Consider the following 21,898-nt stretch of genomic DNA (forward strand, 5'->3'; position numbering starts at 1 on the left):
TGATAAGTAAAATGTAATTGATCTAATTATTTGAATTTTATTTGTTTAAATTTTATTAAAAATTTCTTTGTTTAATTGTTGATAAAATACAATAGATTAATGACTGATTTTTTTTTTTTTTAATTAACATTGATTAATGCTTTAATCATTTAATTTGTAGACAAAAAAATTACTTATTATTACGAAATTTCGATGAGTAAATAATTGTAAATTAAAGTCGATAAAAAATATTTATAAATTTATTTATTTATTAGGCTATTTATAAATATTAAAAATGATAATTAAATAAAATAATAATAATAATTAAAACATGAGTAAATTTAACAATAATTTGTTTTTTTTAATCAAATATATTTATTATTTTTAAAATTGAAAAATGTTGTTTAAAAAAAAGATATAAATTTCATTATAATGATTAAAAATTTGTTATTTGTTTTTAATTTATTGATTATTTGTTTAAAATTTATTATTACAAGTTTTATTTATATTTACAGTCGTTTTTTGATGAATAAAATTTACCATTTATTTTAAATGAAAATATAAATAATTGTTTCGAATGAAAATGGAAATTGTTTTATGTAAAAACAATGGTAAAGATATAAAATTGCGTTAATGAGAATTTTAAAAATTAAATTATCAACATGACCAAGATGTTAATGATTAATTCAATTTTTTTATTTTTAAATTTGTTTTCAATACCGACAAATGCTGAGCTAAAAATTGAATTTTTAAATGTAGTAAGTAAAATTAATTTACCAATATTATGTAAATTATTTATTTGATTTTTTTCGATAGGTTTTTCGACATGGAGATCGAGCACCAGGTAATCACACATACCCAAATGATCCATATAAAATTTTTAATTATAAATTGAAAAGACACGGAGAGCTAACAAACGTATGTATAAAAAAAAAAATAGAATTAAAATTAAAATAATATAAAATACAAACAATTTGATTAATAATTTGTAATGAATTTTCGAAGGCTGGTAAAAGACGTATGTATCTTCTCGGTGGTGAGTTACGTAAATTGTATGGTGATTTTATTGGTGAAGATTACAGTTCAACAATTGTCAATGCTCGAAGTACTGATGGAGACAGATATAAAATGTCATGTGAACTTGTCATGGCATCATTATTCCAACCGAAGAATGATCAAATCTGGAATGAAAAATTAAATTGGCAGCCGACAATTGTCAATGTTGTTCCAAGTTATTTGGATATACTTATGTTTCCACAAGAATGTCCACAGTAAGTCAATTAAAAAAAATAAAATATACATTTAAAATTATACTTTTGGCAAGAATAATTATTGATCTAATTATACATTTTCATTTTAGATACCTGAAAGAATTTTCAAAAGTCCAGGAGTTACCAGAAATAAAATTAAAAGTCAGTAAATTTGATGACTTTATGAAAAATTTAACTAAATGGACGGGACATAAAATAAACTCAGCAGCTGATATGTATCATTTGTATCATACATTATCACTGGAAAATGCATTAAATTTAACTCTACCAGACTGGACAAAAGGTGTATTTCCAGATGGATTATTATTGAATGGAACAGTTTTGGAATATGAAATAGCATCATATGGTACCACTCTCAAAAGACTCAATGGAGGTTCGTAATCAATTCAATTGATTAAAACATAAATTAAAATATATTTTACTTGATAAATAATAATATATTTCAGGTGTGCTGTTGAGAAATTTTACAGAAAGTATGCTAGATGTTATTAACAGTAAAACAAACAATGTTAAAAAGCTTAATTTATACAGTGGTGATCAGAAAAATGTAGCAACACTTCTCAATACTTTGGGTGTTTTTACTCCTCATGTTCCTCAATTTTCAAGTGCTGTTATTTTGGAATTACTGAGTGATTGCGGAGAATACTACGTCAAGGTAAATATTAAATAATTAAATAAGTAAAAAAAAATTTTATATTTAAAAATTTTAGGTTCGTTATTACAAAGGAATTCCAGAAGAAACAATAACTTTAAAAATACCTGGATGCGATGAATTATGTCCTTTTGAAAATTTTACAAAATTAATGGAACCAGTTATTCCGAGTGATGATGAATTATACTGCCCAAAATTGCCGTTAAATATTTTAATAAAAAAAATTTACGACGATTTTATTCGTATATGAATTCAACGTGTTTATTCAGCATGAACAAATTTTATTCATGCGTAATTAACAAAAACAAAACAAGTACACTTTAATAATTATAAAAAAAAAAAATTGATGTAATTTATAATTTATATAATTTAATTTGTATATTTTTTTTAACAATACAATAATAAAAAATATGAAAAAAAAAAAAACAATTGTTATTATCTTGTAAAAATTTTTTTTTCGTTATAATTTTATAATTATTTATCATTTAAAAGCTGATTTATTTATTTTTTAAAATTTATTCAGTTGTAAATGATATTATTATATAACGTACATCAATTAATTGTTATTTTCTTTTTTTATTATTTTCACTACGTTTTTGTTTATCGTTAAAATAATAGTTTTTAATTATTTTGATAAGAGTAAAAACATTGAAATAATAGTTTTGATTATTGTTTTTAAATTTGTATAAATATTAATGAATGGCATTGTTGTTAAATGGCTGTTTTATAAACAAATAATTTAAAAAAATATATTCCTTTCATAATATATTATGTAATTTTATATAAAATGGATTGTTGAGTAATAATTTGTCATTATTCAAGATGAAAAATTTAACACTGTTTAATTTTTTATTATTTATTTCTGCATTGAGAATAAATGCAGAGCCAAAAATTGAATATATAAGTGTTGTAAGTATTGTTGGAGAAAAAATTAGGTACTTTACATATTATTTAGTAATTAATTTTTAATTTTTTTCATCAGTTGTTTCGACACGGAGAACGTGCACCAGATTATAATGAATATGCAAATGATCCATACAGATATGCTACTTTTTCACCAGAAGGAAATGGTGAATTAACAAATGTACGTATTGAAAAAAATTATATGTAAATAGATAAATAAATTTTAAATAATTTTAAAGATTGGAAGAATGCGAGAGTATCGGCTAGGTGAAAAATTACGTGAATTGTATGATGATTTTATTAGTGGTACATATAATTCATCAGTTATTCATGCTCGTACTACTGATTGGGATAGAATTAAAATGTCATGTCAACTTGTAATGGCTGCATTATTTAAACCAGATAATAAACAAATATGGAATCGAAATTTAAATTGGCAGCCTACTGTTATCGATTCTGTTCCTGGTTTTTTGGATGCACTTATGTTTCCACAAGATTGTCCATTGTGAGTTAAATAATTATCATAAATATTTTTCATATTCAAATATTCTCATTAAAATATCAAATTAATAATTCAATTGAAAAAAAAAAATATATATTTTAATAATTAAATAAATATTTTATTAGATTTTTATTTTCGAAAAATTTTATTTAATTTATTTTTTAAAATTGTAATTTATTTATTTATTTTATTTTTTGTTACTTAGATATTTAGAAGAATATTCAAAAAGTGAAAATTCAACAGAGGTCAAAAAAATATTCAATGAATTTAGTGATTTTAGAAAAAAATTAACAAAATTAGCTGGTCAGCCGATAAAATCATTTTTCGATATTTATCGTGTCTATCATGCATTGACACTGGAAGCTGCATTAAATTTGACTCTTCCAAAATGGACAGAAAAATATTTTCCCAATGGATTGTTATTAAAAGGTACAATATTGTACTATGAAACTGTATCATGGACTACAAAATTAAAGCGACTAAACGGAGGTATATATATTATCCAATTTTCACACTAAATTTTCGATAAATAATTTCCTGTTAATTTAGTTAATTGTAACAAATGAAAAATTTCAGGAATGCTATTACGAAATATTACAGAAAATATGCTTGATGTAATTTCTAATAAAACAGAAATTAAAAAAAAAATGTATTTATACAGTGGTAATGAAAGAAATCTTGCAGCTTTTCTTATAACTTTGGGTGTTTATGATCGACAAGTGCCTGAATTTTCAAGTGCCGTTATTCTAGAATTACTCAGCGAATGTGGAGAATATTACGTCAAGGTAATTATTAAATAATTATAATAAATTATTTATTAAACAATAAAATAAGTGAAAAAAATAATTTTATATTTATTCATTAGGTTCGTTACTACAAAGGGATTCCAGAAGAAACAATAACTTTAAAAATACCTGGATGCGATGAATTGTGTCCTTTTGAAAATTTTTTAAAAATTATGGAACCAGTTATTCCAGAAGAAAATGAACTGATATGCATGAAAGAGCCTCTTAAACTATTGATACAAAAAACTTATGATAAATTAAGTCGTATTTAAAATTAATATTATTATTTTCTATCAACATATTTTTTGTTATTTAACATTTTTTATTATTTTTACATCATTAAATATAAAGTCAATAAAGTTATATTGTTAAGTCTTTTTTCAGGTGTTAAATGTGCAAATATTTGTAATTTTTTCGCTTATTATTTCGATTGTTTTGTAATAAAGTTGATAAAAAAATAAATACAAAATTTTGAAACAACAAAAATTATTGATAATTTTTTGTACATCAACACAATATTCATGGTATAAATATGCTTCATTGCAGTTTTAAATTTGTAAAATATCAATAGGCATCATGAACAACTGGACATTGATTTTTTATTTAATAACAAATTTATTATTTTTAAATATAAATGCTAAACCGAAAATTGAATTTTTAAGTGTCGTAAGTTGAAATAAAAGAAAATAAAAAATTAAATTATGTAAATTACTTATTTTTCCTATTTTTTTCTTTGTAGATTTTTCGACATGGTGATAGAACACCAGACGTGGGTGGATATCCAAATGATCCATATAAAAATTTCGATTTTGCACCAGAAGGACGTGGACAATTAACTAATGTACGTATAAAAAATAAATATATATTAATTGAATATAAATAAATAGTTTTGAATTTTATTTAAAGACTGGTAAAATGCGTGAGTATCGTCTTGGTGAAAAAATACGTGAATTATATGGAGATTTTATTGGAGATACATATAGTCCATCAATTGTAAATGCACGTAGTACTGATTTCGACAGAACAAAAATGTCTCTTCAACTTGTCTTGGCCGCATTATTTAAACCAAATGATAAACAAATATGGAATGAAAATTTAAATTGGCAGCCAACAATTGTTGATTTTGTTCCTGGTTATTTGGATGTACTTATGGTTCCCCAACAATGTCCACAGTAAGTCATAAATATTTTTAAATAAAGTTGTGATTAAATAATTTTTTGATAAGAAAATAAATGATTACATTATGTAGATATTTAAAAGAACTATCAAGAGTCAACAATTTACCAGAAATCCAAGCCAGACTCAATAAACTGAGTGGTTTGATGAAAAATTTAACTAAATGGACTGGAAAATCGATCGAAACATCAGCTGATATTTTTTTTCTATATATTACATTGTCAATTGAAGATTCATTGAATTTAACACTTCCAGAATGGACAAAAGGAATTTATCCAAATGGATTATTATTAAATGGTACTATTTTGCATTATGAAACTATATCCTACACTACAAAATTGAAAAGGCTCAACGGAGGTTTGTATATGATCCAAATTTTTTAATTCCATGTATTGAAAAATTTTATATTAATTATAACCATGCAAATGTTTCAGGAATGCTATTACAAAATATTACGGAAAATATGCTTGATGTAATTTCGAATAAGACAGAATTTAAAAACAAAATGTATTTATACAGTGGTCATGAAGAAAATGTTGCTGCTTTTCTTATAACTTTGGGTGTTTATGATCGTCAAGTGCCTCAATTTTCAAGTGCCGTTTTTTTGGAATTACTTAGTGATAGTGGAGAATATTATGTCCAGGTAAATATTAAATAATTATAATAAATTATTTATTGAATAATAAAATAAGTAAAAAAAAAACGCAATTTTATATTTAATTTTATTAGGTTCGTCATTACAAAGGAATTCCAGAAGAAACAATAACTTTAAAAATACCAGGATGTGATGAGTTGTGTCCTTTTAAAAAATTTTTAAAGCTTATGGAACCAGTTACTCCAGAAGGAGATGAACTTAAATGCATATAGAATATCCTCAAGATTTTCATAACAAAAAACTTGATAAATTTAGTCGTTTATTTCAAGTTGATATTATCATTTTAATATAAATATTTTTTATTATATTTTATAAATTTTAATAAAGTCTAAAAAATTACACTTATGTTAAGTTGAATTTTTATTTATTTATTATTTTGTATTTTTCCATAATTACTATAGATTATTTTGTATTTTTACGGAAGTGGAATAGACGTAAATCGTCCCACCATAGTATTTTTTTTATGTTAATTTAATGGCCCAGTAAACTCAAATATTTTGTGATATAAATAATATATTCTTCAAATTGTTGTATCGTGTTGGAATATGTCAGCTATATACTGTATTTTTTTTTTTTTTCTTTATCAATCATTTAATGATTATTATTCAACATTGATAATAGTAATGTATTTTATTTTACTGTTGTAACATTAACGACTTGAAATAAAAAAAAAGTACGAGAGGAAAGAGGTAATTATTGATAAGTAAATTTCATGCAAATAAAACAAGTTAAAGAAATATAAATATCGTTGCTTGTAATTTTATATTTGTCATACAAGAAAAATTGAACAATGAGTATTAAATTATTGATTTTTTTTATTGCTAGTTTGACGATAAATGCTGAGCCAACAATTAAACTACTAAATATTGTAGGTAAAATTTAAAAAATTAATTTATATATATAAATTTAATTAAATATTTTTTAAATTAAATCTAATGTTTAAAAAGGTATTTCGACATGGTGACAGAACACCAGACGATGATGGCTATGAAGGATATCCAAATGATCCATACGGAAATTTTGATTTCGCTCCAGAAGGACGTGGACAATTAATGAATGTACGTATGAAAAATAAATATATATTAATTGAATGTAAATAAATAGTTTTAAATTTTATCTAAAGCCTGGTAAAATGCGTGCATATCGACTTGGTGAAAAAATACGTGAATTATATGGAGATTTTATTGGGAATACATATAGTCCATCAATTGTTAATGCACGTAGTACTGATGCTGATAGAACAAAAATGTCTCTTCAACTTGTCTTGGCCGCATTATTTAAACCAAGTGATAAACAAATATGGAATGGAAATTTAAATTGGCAGCCAACAATTGTCAGTTTTGTTCCTGAATTTTTTGATGCCTTGATGCTTCCACAAGATTGTCCAAAGTGAGTGAAATAATTATCATAAATATTTTCTAAACAGAAAAAAAATTGATTAAATTAATTTTAATATTTTTTTGAATTAATTAATTTAATACAAACATAATTTGACTGTTTAAATATAGAATTAAAAATTAAACAAATGATGTAATTACCAAACAATAATTGAAATATTTTAATTAGTTACTTAGAAGAATTTTCAAGAGTTAAAAAATCACCTGAAGTACAGAAGGAACTAAATGAACTCAGTGGTTTCATGAAGAATTTAAGTGAATGGACTGGTAAACCAATAAGAGATTCATTCGACATGTTTAACATATACCACACATTAATGGGTGAATACGCGAGCAATTTAACTCTTCCCGATTGGACACAAGGTATTTTTCCATATGGATTGTTGTGGAATGGCATCATTCTCGAGTATGAAACTGTATCATACAATAGAAAGCTCAAACGTCTTAATGGAGGTATTTAAATTACATCAAAAAAAAAAAATATACATACAATGTATTTATGAATTTTAATATTACAGGTATGTTATTGAAAAATATAACAGAAAGTATGATAGATAAAATGAGAAATATAAATTTAAAAAAAAAAATTAATTTATTCGGTGGTCATGAATTTAACATCGCTGCACTTTTAAATACAATGGAGATTTATGAACCTCATGTGCCTGAATATTCAAGTGCTATTTTTTTTGAATTACTTGCCGATAATCAAGATCACTATGTTAAGGTAATTTTTAAAAATTAATTTACAATTAACAATTCAATTACAAGTTAATGTTTGTTAATTATTGTCATTTGTTTTTTTAATATTATTATTTTTAAGGTTCGTTATTACAAAGGAATTCCTGAAGAAACAATAACAATGAAAATACCTGGATGTGAGGAATTATGTCCTTTTGAAAATTTTTTAAAACTTATGGAACCAGTTACTCCAGAAGGAGATGAATTAATGTGTGAAAAACAATCTAGTTGTTTGTTATCAAAAAAAATTCACGATAAGTTTTATGGTAGATAATTTTACCTGTAATTGTTTATAATGTGTGCCTCTAATTTCATTGATATTTATACTTTGTTATCATTAATAATTGTGCAAAGGTTTATCACTGTTCTTTATGGTATCTTTTTTATTATATAAAAAAAATTTTAATATACTATCAAGTACTAGAACTTGTCTGGATTTATTTATGACATTATATACTTTATTTATTGATATGTTATAGAAGTGTTAATATTAACAAGATAAATAAAAGGAAAAAATTCTTATCTTGAAATTATTAAATATGTGCAGAAGCATCACCTTATCATTTTATCAACAGTCATAATTTTTTTTTTTTTATTTAAAGAAACAGTCTAGTGTTTGTTGATGTTCCATGTAAATTTGAAAATGTTATTTAATTATTATTAAATTATTGCAAGCTTGTGAAAATTGAGACGATAAATTTTTTATTTTCATCAAATTAAAGACGATATTTTGTAGTACACCTATGAAATTTATTATCAGTGGAAAATATTGCATTGTTAAATATCAGTTACGTTTATACGTTTTTTATTTGAATCATTTAACAAGTTGATTCACTTGGTTTACTTAAAAATGTATATTATTAAATTGAAAATTATATTTTTATTCTTTGTCAAAGTTAATATTTCTAGTGGAATTATTGTTATGATTCAATCAACAATTAGACATTCTCATAGATACCCGGCGAATTCAAGTTTTGGTGAATTATATTATCCAAATGATCCAAATGCTAATTTAGATTATTGGCCTAATGGGCCAATGGAATTGACAAATGTAAGTAAACTAAAAATAAAATAAATAATAAAACTAATTTATAATTTTCTAAATTAGATAAATTTTATTATAAAAAAAAATTTAAATTAATTTTTTAGCAATTAAATATTATTTATTTATTTATTATTATGCTTTTTTATTTATCAAAATTTAGAATTTATTTATTTTAAAATGCGATAAATAATTACAGTGTTTTTTTTTCTGTGTTGACCTACTTTTTAAAAATGTAAAATAAATTACTTTGAGAAATAAAAATGACATTTTTTATTTTAAAAATTAACAATGATTTAATTTAAAAGAAAAAAAAGTTTTTAAATTTTTAATAAAATTATTATTTCATTTAAATAACGATATATTAAAAATTTAAAAAATAAATAAATTTAAAATTCAATAAATAATTAATTTTAAAATTTGGTAAAATAATTGATTAATTATTTTTCATTTTATTTTACAGATTGGTAAATTAAATGCATATAATCTTGGTATTTATTTTCATAAGCAATATGAAAATCTATTTAACATTCCTTTCAAAAACAGTCGTGTTTATTTTCAAGCATCAAAATCATCACGAACTATTAATACAGCGCAGCTCATTGCCGCTGGGCTTTTTAAACCAAATAATAATTTACAAGTGTTAGTTTGAATAATCAATAATAGTTATTTAAATATTATTCTATAATTAAATTATCGTTTTAAATTAAATTAACAGATGGAATGAAAATTTACCATGGTTACCAGTTCCAATATACACCCAGCCCATTTTTAACGATACTCTTTTTTATCCAATGGTATTGTGTGAAAATTATTTCAATGATAGAATTAATGGAGAAATTCAGGTAGAAAGAATACTCAAAAATTTACAAATTGTTAATGATTTTCGTCAATTTTTGACACTACATACTGGATTGAATTATACCAAGTCAAATCAACCCTGGATGCTCTATCATCATTTTGCTGCGCAGGTATTTTTTATTTAAAAAATGAAAAAAATAAAAAAAAAACATTTTTATTATTTTATTTTATAAGTATTCATTCAAGAGTTTTATTGTAATAATTTGACATTATCTTTTTCGAGTTCAAAATGATTATTTTTTTCGAGTTTAAAATGATTATTATTTTTTTTTTTTTAAATTTTTTTAAATTGAGTGACATACAAATCAGTTTGTGAAGTATTGAGTTTGAAAATAAAAATTATAAATGCAATTGATCAATTCAAAATGTCAATGCAAATAATTTTCTCAGTAAAAAAATGTTTTAATTATTTTTTATTGAATTAAAAAAGTAGAAAATTTGTAAAATTGAAATTATTTTTAAATTTTGAATTAAATTGATTTTTTAATGAAGCAAACATAGTACAAATTTCAGTTTTAAAATAGAGATAGATATTCAAGTAAAAAAATAGAATAAATATCAAATTAAAAATACATAATGTATTTTTTTTTAATTTCAAAAAGACCAGTCAAACAAATTTATAGTCAATTTTTAAAATGAAAAAAAAAATTGTCATTACTTCATTAAATAATTATTCAAATCCAAAACCATAAGTCAAAATTTTTATAATATTATTGCAGCAAATATTTGTTAATATAATAAACTCGGAAAAAAAAAAATTATAAAGAAATAATATTTATTTATTATAAATAAATGAAATTAAAATTAAAATTATTTAGTTTTCTCAGGTACTGGAAGGAAATTCTTTATTAAAAAAATAATTAAAAACTAAACGAAAAATTGAAAATAAAATTTTCATAATTACATTCAAGATGTCTAATAAAATAAATCAATAATTTTTATATTTTAGAAAGCAATGGGAATTGTTTTAGAGCCATGGATTGACAACATTTTTCCAGATGGTATGCTAAAAGACATGAGCTCAATTGAGTATATACTTCAAACTTATACAAAAAAAATGCAGCGTTTAATGGGCGGTGTTTGGTTAAAAAAATTCATTGAAAACAGTGATAATTTTATAAACAATAGATTTAAAAAAGTTGGATATTTTTATTTTGGAAATGAAATTCATATCGCAGCGATATTAAATACCATTGGAGTTTATGAGCCTCATGTACCTGATTTCCTGAGCACAATTATTTTCGAACTACATTTATTAAATGATAAATATTTCGTCAAGGTTTGTATACTCTAAAATATAATTATCAAATTATTTCTATCAGTTTATTCATATTATTTATTTCTACAGATGATTTATAAAAATGGAAAAAATATCCAAGAACTTTTAGTACCAGGCTGTAAATTTATTCTATGTCCACTGGAATTGTATAAAACTGTACTTAAAAATTCTATACTTGAAAATTTTGATAAAGACTGTGGTAAAAAAGGTTTATATCCAGTTATTCAATAAATAAATAAATTAAACAAATAATAATTAAAAAATTACCTGGAAAATGAAAATTAAACAGCTAATTTACGAATAAACTGTTTAAAAATATTTCAATTATTATTACGTATGTGAAATTAAATTAACATAATTTTATTATTGTTATTATAATTTAAATTTTCAAATAAGTTGATAATCAAATTTGTTATCAATAAATTACCATCCTGTAATTGTAACTAAAGTACCTGGCGTCGATAAAAAAAATTTCTCTTCATACAGTTGTTAATATAATTGTACAACTAAATTATTTTTTTTAAATTACATAAAATCATTGCTGATAACTAAATTAATTTTTCAATGATTCAATTATTAATAATAATAATCAATATTTCAATAATATTTTATGACAATGACATAGTCAAATTGTTTTATTTATTTTTTTTTTCTATCAAAAAATAATTTTTTTCCCTCAATTTAGCCTTATTTTTAAAACCCACAATGATTTTACTAAATAATAAATAAATAAATAAACAAAATTAGATGATTAAATTGTCATCAAAGTTATTACCGATGTCACCATAATTTTTTTTCATTCGAAACACATTTTACTGTCTCTTTTCCACGTATTTTTTTCGTCATATTTTCGCTTTTTATCAAAGTGTTTTCCAATGATGACGATGATAATGCTGATAATAAAATTATTTGTTATTATTTTGTTATGTATTAATTCTCAAAAGAGCTGTACTCTAAAAGGCAGGATGTTCATGGTGGTCTTGAAGTCACCACATGGCTATACGAGCGTTAAAGCCCTCCGGGTACAGTAGTACAAAACTACAAAATTACACTTTATATGACTTGAGGCACCAAGGGGATGAAATGATCCTACTACCTTGTCTTGATTTTCTCTCTTATCTTGTCTTCTCTCGTCTGACATCACTGTACAAAAGATAAAAACTACCAACGTAAAAAATAAAAAAAGATTTCACGAATTTTCCCTTGACAATTTCAACGAGTCTTTTGCAATGCTCTTTCAATGTCATGGTTTATTAATGAAGGTGAAAAATGTTGAATTGCAGCAAATGTAATTTTTTTTTCTTTTTTTTTTCATTATTATTATTTTTCCCACTGGAAAGCGTTGAAATTTATCAGATTTTTTTTTCTATTATTTAAACATTTTTTCATGAATTTTTCAGAAAAACGACAAAAAAAAAATCTCAGTTTTTCATGTTTATAAATTTTTTAATTTCTGTTCTGTTTTTATATATAAAAATTAAATGTATAATGTAAAATTTTATTAATTTCTTGATGTTGTTATTTAAGATAGAAATTTTTTCTAAGAAAATATTTAACTTGACGTAAGTTTCATGTCACAAACTGCTGTTGAGAAATAATTTTTGTTATTGCTGTTTAATTTTGTAATTTTCAAGAAGAGGTTAAAGTAGTTCAAGTTGTTTATAAGTATACAATATCCAAAGGGTTATTATAATTAATTACAAACAACTTTGAGTATCTTGACACGTTCAACATAATATCCGTCTTATCGAGACATGCAAGGATATCAAATGACAAGATGTTTGTTACAAGTAGGCTAAATGATACAGACAATGTAAAAACACTTGATGTTTCGTTTGAAATTTTCAATTCAAACGGATGTATTATTTAATTAAATTATTATTTGGTTCATTGATACGTTTCATCCTCGTGGTATTATATTTCTATTGAAATCTCTCAATTATTTTGTAATGTTGGATATATTCCTGAAACAATACACAATTACGTATTAATTTTCAGTACATTTTCAACAATAATGTTGTCGATAAACGTAGATGAAATTTATACACAATGCAGCTTGTGTTAATGATTTTATTTTGAAAATATTATACTCATATTTTTGTAATATTTTATTTCAAAAATCATTCTTTAGATTGTTTAGAAAATTAATGCTATTGTTTCGATAAAATATTCAAAATATTTCTATTGTTTTATTATTTCGAAATACATATTTGTAAATTTTTTTTTACAATTTTATTATTGTTATTAAAATTATTTAACACGAATTAATTGTATAAATAATTTTATTGTATTTTATTTTCTATTGCAAATTTACAATTAATTTTTAATATTCAGAATGGATCATTTGAAAATATTTGAATATTTTAAAGCTTTTTTTTCGTTACGAAATTTTTATTATTATAATTCATTTGGTAATTTAAAAATTATTATTTTTTGGGTCGTGTAAGTTTATCTTGCAATTATTTATTTACAGAAATTATTTAAATTTTTTGTTACTAATATTTGACCTGGAAAAGTGAGTTTTATTATTAAATATATTTTGAAAAATATACCAAAAGAAATTTTTTTATTTTTATAATTTTATTATATTGATTTAAATTATTAATTAGGGAATTAAAAAATAATCCTCTTTTTTCATCAATTATAATTATTTTCTTACGAATTTATTTATATTTTTTTGTATATTACATTTTATTTTCAATTGCCTAGAGAATTTTAAAAAATATTTCGAAACTCACCAGCTTGTAAGGAAATTTTTAAATATTTCTAAAAATTATTAATTCATTTGATGATTAAAAAAAAAAAAAAAAAATTAAACCTTCAATTTATTTTCTGTAAGCTCGACAAACATTTACATATTTTTCAAATTTTTCCTCACGCAAAATAAATAACAATATCGATAGAAATAATGTTAATATTGTCATTAAAATTTGAAACTCGTTCATGACTAATTTGAATAAATGTTCGGTTAAAGATATACAACAATAAATTTGCAATAAAATATATATACTTGCATAAGTAGAGCAATTGAAGGTAAAACGAATGTTTGCATCAAAATGCTCATTGGTGGTACAACTTGAAACTATTCCGGATATCCTTTATCAAGAAAATTCATTTTATATATATATTTGAAATTCTCTGAGTAACGTTACTTCATGTATATATATTTGTAGAAGGTTTATATATTAGAATCGTCAGTGTAAATGATAAAATAGAGGAAAGAAAAGGATGGCATTAACATTTTCAGGTTTCCGCAGGCAATTCCTGTTGGCCAGTTTGCTGTCGGTACTTCCGCTTGTCCGACGTGCACGTTTACCATCTTCATCAAATTTGAATATATATTCTAAATTTTATATTCTAAATGTATAAATTAAATAAATAACAAAATTAAATACATTTTATCTCTTATTAATTTTTGATCAATGCCATTTATTATTTTATTTTTATTTTATTATTAATTATGGTATCATTAATCTTCAAGTTTATTGTGTTAATAAAAATATAATTAAATAATTAAAATATATTCATTAAACTTACACTTGAATTTACAAAAAAACATGAATAATAAATTTTTAGGTATATGATTTTAAATTAAATTTTAATGTGTTATTAATTTTTTGTAAATTCATAAAATTTATTATGAGAACAATATAAAAATGTAATATTATGAAAATTATATTGTTTGAGTAATAAAAAAAATATCGTAAAAGCTTCAATGAACAATTTTATGATAAGACGTTAAAATTTAATAATAATAATAATATATAAAGTAATATTATGAGAAAAAATAATAATAAAATAAAATAACTGAGACAAAAGATTTTGTTGAATTTATATTTTTTTTTTTTGATGTATATAATGTTACTAATGGGATTGTCGTAAACAAGAGAAGCAATTGATATGCCAATGTTGATGAGCTTTTGCATTGTTCATGTAAATCGATATTTTTAGCTCGAATGTTTATAATTAACTTTTGATGTTTTTCATGTTACACGAGAAGCAGTGTCTATTAAATGCAGCATAGTCACAACAAATTTATAGTTATATTAGAAGTTTAAAAAAGTAACTATATCATCTGGAAATATTTAATTTTTTTCTATGAAAAAAATATATCTTAAAATTTTTTTTTTATTACATATTATTAATTTTTTTGGATAATTTATTTTTAATAATAGAAGGGCGTATGTTTAATTGATTAATAAACTTGTTTTTTTATTATTTATGAATATTTTTTTTTTTTAATTTAGATTTTCATTGGAATTGTGAAAATTATGTAAAAAAAGAAAAAAATATAGAAATATTTTGATAGAAAAATTTCTTAGAAACAGGTTCTTTTCGTTTTTAGCATTTGAATTTTTTTTTCAACAATTGTCAATGTGTTGAGTTGATACTATTATAAATATTAAAATAATAATGAAATTAAAAATAAAAAAAATAAGCAATGAAGAGTAAAGTAATTAATGATTCAAAAAGTGTTGAAAAATGATTGTTATGCATTGAAGAAGAAGATTGTTCTTTGCAATCTTTAGACATTTGAGAGTACTTTGCTTGAAAATTCATGGTTGACCAGTCAAACGGAAGAATGAAGCAATTAATGGGCGTCGTGAGCCTTCTTATATGGGTTTTACTCTACTGTCGTTCAAGAAAAACTACAGAAGAAGAATCAAAAAATAAAAAAGTGTGATTCTTTAAATAATAAAAAAAAAAAAATAATATATAAAAAATTTAAAAATAAAAAAATAGCCAAGTTTTATACGAAGGACTTTCAATGGAATTCCCGTTTTCAAGTACGTGCCATGACTGGCCAATACACATTTTTTTTTTTTATATATAAAATAGATAAGAAAAAAATGAAACTAAAAAAGTCATGCTTGATTCATTCAGAATTTATATCGATTCAACATTTATCTTATTTTATAAATTTTATTTTTCTTTTCATAAAATTGCATTGTATTTTGTTGAAATATAGTTTAATTATTTGAAAAAAATAAATTTTTTAATTAAATTAATTTTATTTCATTAGCTAATAGCTTGTATTTTATTAAAATTAATTTAATTTTCATTATTTTTTGTCTAACAATTATTTTAGTTGAGAAAAAATAAAAATAAAAATTTTCAAACTTTTTTGTTAAATTAGTTTTGCGATGAGAATTTATGATACAAACACATTTATTAACTAATTTATTTATGTTATTTAGGATCTATCAATGTTAAGAAAAATATATAAAAATAAAAATACCTACTTGAATGTGGTTGTTACAAGTAGTACGAAATTGCAATGGTCAGACTCATGAACAACTTCAATCTTGGCAATACGTACGTGACGTTTTCAGCAAATAAATATATAAAAAAAAAAAACTTGTATGCTATCTAAGAAGAACAAAAAAATGTATATAAAATAATATAAAAAAAAATTAAAAAAAAAGAAAATCACGAAGCAGAAAAACCAAAAAAGAAAAAAAAAAAAAAAAACAAGATGGTTCAGTGTGACTTAAAAAAAATGTGTCGCTCGATAAACTTTTCTTTCCGAGTACTAGTAAAAAAGAAGAAAAAGAGTAGCAGTGTTACTGCAGGTGTAGAAAAATGAAAAATAAAGAGTTAAAAAATATAAGAAAATAAAAAAAAAAAAGCTCACGATGACAGTATAAAATAAGCCAGTTAGATTGAAGATGAAAAGTTTTTTCTGGTTAGGATAATAAACGATAACCCTTTTTTTTGAGAGTTGAAGTGAATCGCTCAATTTTCGTCTATTCACTGTTAACAAATTTGTTCGACCACGTTGAAATTTAACCACGAATTCATGAACAAGCCACACGGACAAGAGGCAAATGCAGCTTGTGGTAGTTGGAGCTTTGTGGTTGGCAAAGTGAAAATTGGAATTGAGAGAGAATACAGTTTTAGATTTGAGACTTATTTAGATAAAAGACACGCACTGATTTTCTAAATGGTATATTGTATTCGAGGGATGAAAAAAATATAATTCGACAGTTAAATTAACATACCAAGATGAAATTTAACTACTTGAATTATTTTTATATAGATTTTTTATAATAGAATTAATTCTCATTGAATATATCTGATCAATAGAATGATGATATATAAATTCGCAAATGTAAATTGTATTAAAAGTATAAAAATAAAATTGTAGTCACGCTTTTCCTTCGTTAGTTGGTTTACATTTAAAAGCTCAGCTCTCAAATTCACTTGCAAATAAGATCGATTATATTGAACGCTTTAGAATTTTCAATTGTTAAAATTAAAATGTTTGCTGTAGATTTTACATTTCCTTCTTTACTTGAGATCATTGAATCTTTTATGTTTGTGTCGTTTTTTTTTTTTATAATTTATAAATATATTATTATTATTTTTTTAAATTGAATTGTGAATTAATGATTTATTTTAATTTGTACTTTTGAATTTGCTCTCGGCATGGATGGATTTGGTATGGTTGAAACTGTCTTAATTGAAAATAAATTAGCATTAAAAATTGATCATTTTAATTTTTAATGTTAGATTGGATCATTTGAAAATATTTAAATATTTAAAAGCTTTTTTTTGTTGCGAAATTTTTATTATTGTATTTATTCGGTAATTCTAAAAAATACTTTTATATATTTTTATAAATATTACAGTCAATTATTATTTTTTGGGTCGGGTAAGTTTATCTTGCAATTATTTATTTACAGAAATAATTTAAATTTTTTATTTGACCTGGAAAAGTAAGCTTTATTATTAAATATATTTAAAACAATATACCAAAAGAAACTTTTTCATTTTTATATTTTTATTGTATTGATTTATTTATATGAATAATTAATAGCTAAAAATATAATACATTTCAAAAATAAATTTTTGATATTTTTCTTACTGATTAAATAAATAATAAATAAATTTTATTATTTTAAAATTTATTATTGATCTATTTACATAAATAATTAGGTGCTTCAAAAATAATCCTTTTTTTTTCATCAATTATAATTATTTTATTACGAATTCATTTATATTTTTTTAAATTTACTTTAAGAAATAATTGTTTTTAATTTTTTAATGTCTAAATTGAATGCCAATATTTAAATATTCATAAAAAAAATTTTTTTACATGATTTTATTGTTGTAATTTTAAAATACAATTATAAAATTTGACAAACAGTTCAATTTTTTTTGTTTTTATTTTAACTAGATGTTATTGTTATTTTTTTTTTTCATCAAATTTATTTAAAACATTTTTTAAATATTTTATAAACAAGTTATTTTTAATTTTTTTATTTGTAATTGAACATTATTATTTTGTAATTATTCATTAACATGTTTTTCTGTAAATATTTTTGTTTTGATAAATTTTAGTTCTATAATAATATATTATGTAAAACTTTATTATTCATCAAACATATTGCGAAACTTTTTGTTAATATTTTAAAAATTCAATAAATCAAATATTCTTGATGAATTTTTTTTTCAACTCTTTATTCAATCCAGAAAAAAAAAAAAAAAAAATTGATAATTATTTATAAATGTTTAATAAACTTAGATCAATATTTAAAATACAATTTTGTTTTAAATTGTTCATGGTTGCATTAAAAATTGTTTTGTAAAAAAAAATAATATTTATTTATTTTTTAATTTTCTTCTTAAACTTTTTTATAATAAATTATTCTCTTCTCAATAAAATCCATGAAAGCTTTTTAAATTATATTAAAAAACAAAAACTCAAATTCCGTTATAAAATAAAAACAAACAAATAAAAAAAATCACTTGCTAAATACTGAAACAGTATATACACAATTGATTTTGTTGAAATAAAATAAAATACATCTCTATTATCATCGAGTCTTCTTTCACGAAGATGATTTGTATTTTATTACAAAAAACTCATTCAAGTAGAAAATTGATAACTCGCGTAGTCAAAAGTGCAATATAACTAACACAGACAAGAAATAAAAAATAAAAAAAAAACACTTCTTATCTCTGCTTATCCAATTTTTCTCAGAAGTTATTTCATTCACTTTTTCATCTATTTTTTCACACTCATTTACCATCACTTATTTGATAGACTTCATTCGTTTAAAATCTTTTTATTTTATTTTCAACTTGGCATTAAATTATTACATCAAAAATGAAATATAATTAATTTACAATAATACAAGTTGAATGATTAATTGAATATAATATTAAATATAAATCATGATAAATTGTTTCAATTTTTAAGAGAATAAATATCAAAAGTTAGTTTCAAGTGTGTAAATTTTTTGTACAAGTATATAACATAAATGATTAATAATAATTGATCCTACTAAACTCAGGATTAGCTTGTAATTGAATGAACTACGATCGTCCATTAGCAATAACCTGTGATGATGTGTCCATCGTAGAAATACCCACTGGCAATTATTACATGTTTGATATTCTCAATTTGAGCTCAAAATCAACCACCCCAGGCTTAAATCATTAGATGATCTGATCCCTGATTCGATGACATCAACTAATATCACGCTTCATTGAAATATCAAATATATCTTTGATTATTCAACACCATAAAAATATTTACTAAATTTTTTTTTCCAATAAAATCATCTTCGTGAAAGAAGACTCAATGATAATAGAGATGTATTTTATTTTATTTCAACAAAATCAATTGTGTATATACTGTTTCAGTATTTAGCAAGTGATTTTTATTTATTTATTTATTTTTATTTTATAATGGAATTTGAGTTTTTTTTTTTTTTAATATAATTTAAAAAGCTTTCATGGATTTTATTGAAAAGAAAATAATTTATTATAAAAAAGATTAAAAAATAAAAAGTACTTTGAAATGATGAGAATTTAAAAAATAAATAAATAAAAGTATTTTTTTTCCAAGACAATTATTGAAGCAACTGGTAATAGTTAAATTGTAAATTTAAAAAAGAATTATATATTTTTAAAAAATTTATAGCATTGATTTTGATGAGTAAAATTATAATTTAAATATTAAAAAAAAAATTCATTGTTACAAATAATTTATTTTTTAAATAAAAGTTAATTGATAAAAAATTATTCAATTAATTTTTTCAATTTAATTTTTATTGATGAAAGTAATTAGGTCGTATACATATTTCTTTTGCAGAGTGTATTATTGTTGGATCACTTGTGTGTGACATTCACTTATCATGTTGATTTTGTAATGTAGTTGTAGTTGTTACCTCAAGTATATATCTTATGTTACAATCATGTAGATAATAGATATATATATAACTGATGATGTAGTACAACATAGAGTACACAAATTTGTATCAAGTACATCTGTGAACAAGCTTCTTTCGATTGTACTTTCAGAGGCAAATAATAAAAAAAAAATGTATAAAATTAAATTAAAGTATCAATTATATCAATATTGTGTCAACTGACTTTATTAAATAATAATATTATAAAAAATAATTGAAAACTCATTTCATATCAAGTAACAATCAAATGTGATTATAAAAAAAAAAATTATTTCAATGTTATAAAATTTTTTAATTTAATTGCTTTTTTAATTTTTTCAAAATTAATTTATATCAAACTTTTAATATATTTTTTTTTTATATTATTAATATTTCAATAGAAATGAACTTTTTATATTATTTTTTTTTTCCAAATGTAATTGTGACAGTTTTTTTTTTTTTTTATTTTAATTATTTATTCTTAATTGAGTTTTCTAAATTAATTTTTGAAAGATTTTTTACTATTACTAATGAAAATTTTATTTTATTCATGTAATTTTATCTTGCAATTTTTTTTTTACATGAATAATTTTTATTGATTTTTTTAAGTTTAAATAATTGACTTTGCAAAATATAATAAAACCAACATTGACATAAATTTTTTCTGTTATTTTTTCATACATTTATTTCAATTTATTCCTTATTTTTAATTTTTTTTCAAAATATTATTGACATTATTTTTTTTGTTACATAATTTGTACAAAATAAATATTATATAATTAAATAAAATAAAACCAAGAAAAAATAATATTTTTTTAAATTAAATTTTACATTTCAAATAGATATAATTTAACTATCAAATTTATAAAATATTTTTAATAGCTATTTTTATAATTACAATTAGATATTCGATAAAAATAATAACAATTATAATTCGTCCGTATAATTTACATAAAAATAAAGTAAAGAAGTAAACAAAAAAAAAAAAAGAAAATTCAGTCAAATATTTGTTAATATAATTTTAAATATCAATGTTTTATTTATAGTTTAAAAATTTTTCATTTTCATTCCCATGATTTAATGGAATGCTGTGTATTATATGTGAATCAGTGATAACATCCAAAATGGTTACGTTATTGCTCGTAAAAAGAAGCAAGATGTACATTTTAACGAACCAAAAATTGCTTTTACAATATGTCTTTATTGTTGGTTATAACAAAAGCTTGACCTATCCTATTCACGACTCATTATTATCATTATTATTATTATTTAAAACACAATATTATAGTTCAAGCATACAACAAAGAGACATAGTAATATAAAAATCAATTACAGATGAACTACCAGCTTGAATAAAGACAAGGAAATAATGAAAAAAAAAAAAATTTAAAAATTAAACAAAGCAAAAAAAAACAAACAAGCAAGGTTAGACAATTTTATTATTCATTCAATCATTAATAACATTTTTTTTTTTTAAAC

General features: G+C 21.7%; 4 protein-coding genes across 4 annotated transcripts; all 4 read left to right on the top strand.

The window, feature by feature from the left end:
* Positions 1 to 651: 651 nt before the first annotated feature.
* On the top strand, positions 652 to 3,013 carry LOC122854091 (venom acid phosphatase Acph-1-like). Its single transcript, XM_044154503.1, has 8 exons — positions 652 to 737; positions 796 to 897; positions 985 to 1,250; positions 1,340 to 1,623; positions 1,697 to 1,905; positions 1,961 to 2,103; positions 2,775 to 2,811; positions 2,885 to 3,013. Exons 1-8 carry the CDS (start codon positions 657 to 659, stop codon positions 3,011 to 3,013), a joined length of 1,251 nt encoding a protein of 416 aa, XP_044010438.1. The 5' UTR covers positions 652 to 656.
* A 30-nt stretch (positions 3,014 to 3,043) lies between these two features.
* LOC122855881 (venom acid phosphatase Acph-1-like) lies at positions 3,044 to 4,503 on the top strand. Its single transcript, XM_044157550.1, has 4 exons — positions 3,044 to 3,310; positions 3,513 to 3,796; positions 3,884 to 4,092; positions 4,173 to 4,503. The coding sequence occupies exons 1-4, from the start codon at positions 3,054 to 3,056 to the stop codon at positions 4,362 to 4,364; spliced, it is 942 nt and encodes a 313-aa protein (XP_044013485.1). The 5' UTR covers positions 3,044 to 3,053; the 3' UTR covers positions 4,365 to 4,503.
* A 121-nt stretch (positions 4,504 to 4,624) lies between these two features.
* On the top strand, positions 4,625 to 8,371 carry LOC122854092. Its single transcript, XM_044154504.1, has 14 exons — positions 4,625 to 4,637; positions 4,742 to 4,758; positions 4,832 to 4,933; positions 4,999 to 5,264; positions 5,342 to 5,625; positions 5,703 to 5,911; positions 5,998 to 6,127; positions 6,325 to 6,346; positions 6,749 to 6,791; positions 6,871 to 6,981; positions 7,047 to 7,312; positions 7,490 to 7,773; positions 7,839 to 8,044; positions 8,141 to 8,371. Exons 1-14 carry the CDS (start codon positions 4,625 to 4,627, stop codon positions 8,330 to 8,332), a joined length of 2,145 nt encoding a protein of 714 aa, XP_044010439.1. The 3' UTR covers positions 8,333 to 8,371.
* A 264-nt stretch (positions 8,372 to 8,635) lies between these two features.
* On the top strand, positions 8,636 to 11,920 carry LOC122855880 (venom acid phosphatase Acph-1-like). Its single transcript, XM_044157549.1, has 5 exons — positions 8,636 to 9,109; positions 9,564 to 9,742; positions 9,819 to 10,071; positions 10,911 to 11,240; positions 11,310 to 11,920. The coding sequence occupies exons 1-5, from the start codon at positions 8,909 to 8,911 to the stop codon at positions 11,469 to 11,471; spliced, it is 1,125 nt and encodes a 374-aa protein (XP_044013484.1). The 5' UTR covers positions 8,636 to 8,908; the 3' UTR covers positions 11,472 to 11,920.
* The last annotated feature ends 9,978 nt before the right edge of the window (positions 11,921 to 21,898 follow it).

The sequence above is a fragment of the Aphidius gifuensis genome, linkage group LG4 (assembly GCF_014905175.1).
Source record: "Aphidius gifuensis isolate YNYX2018 linkage group LG4, ASM1490517v1, whole genome shotgun sequence".
Taxonomy (NCBI): Eukaryota; Metazoa; Arthropoda; class Insecta; order Hymenoptera; family Braconidae; genus Aphidius; species Aphidius gifuensis.

Bases quoted from the DNA above. Each gene is read 5' to 3' on its own strand.
- LOC122855880 (XM_044157549.1), top strand. From the start codon at position 8,909: ATGTATATTATTAAATTGAAAATTATATTTTTATTCTTTGTCAAAGTT. The intron at 9,110-9,563 runs GTAAGTAAACTA...TTTATTTTACAG, and splicing joins GGCCAATGGAATTGACAAAT to ATTGGTAAATTAAATGCATA. The intron at 9,743-9,818 runs GTTAGTTTGAAT...TTAAATTAACAG, and splicing joins CCAAATAATAATTTACAAGT to ATGGAATGAAAATTTACCAT.
- LOC122854092 (XM_044154504.1), top strand. The intron at 5,265-5,341 runs GTAAGTCATAAA...TACATTATGTAG, and splicing joins GTTCCCCAACAATGTCCACA to ATATTTAAAAGAACTATCAA. The intron at 6,347-6,748 runs GTGGAATAGACG...TTTTATTGCTAG, and splicing joins TATTTTGTATTTTTACGGAA to TTTGACGATAAATGCTGAGC.
- LOC122854091 (XM_044154503.1), top strand. From the start codon at position 657: ATGATTAATTCAATTTTTTTATTTTTAAATTTGTTTTCAATACCGACA. The intron at 898-984 runs GTATGTATAAAA...GAATTTTCGAAG, and splicing joins GACACGGAGAGCTAACAAAC to GCTGGTAAAAGACGTATGTA. The intron at 1,624-1,696 runs GTTCGTAATCAA...AATATATTTCAG, and splicing joins TCTCAAAAGACTCAATGGAG to GTGTGCTGTTGAGAAATTTT.
- LOC122855881 (XM_044157550.1), top strand. From the start codon at position 3,054: ATGCGAGAGTATCGGCTAGGTGAAAAATTACGTGAATTGTATGATGAT. The intron at 3,311-3,512 runs GTGAGTTAAATA...TTTGTTACTTAG, and splicing joins TTTCCACAAGATTGTCCATT to ATATTTAGAAGAATATTCAA. The intron at 3,797-3,883 runs GTATATATATTA...GAAAAATTTCAG, and splicing joins ATTAAAGCGACTAAACGGAG to GAATGCTATTACGAAATATT.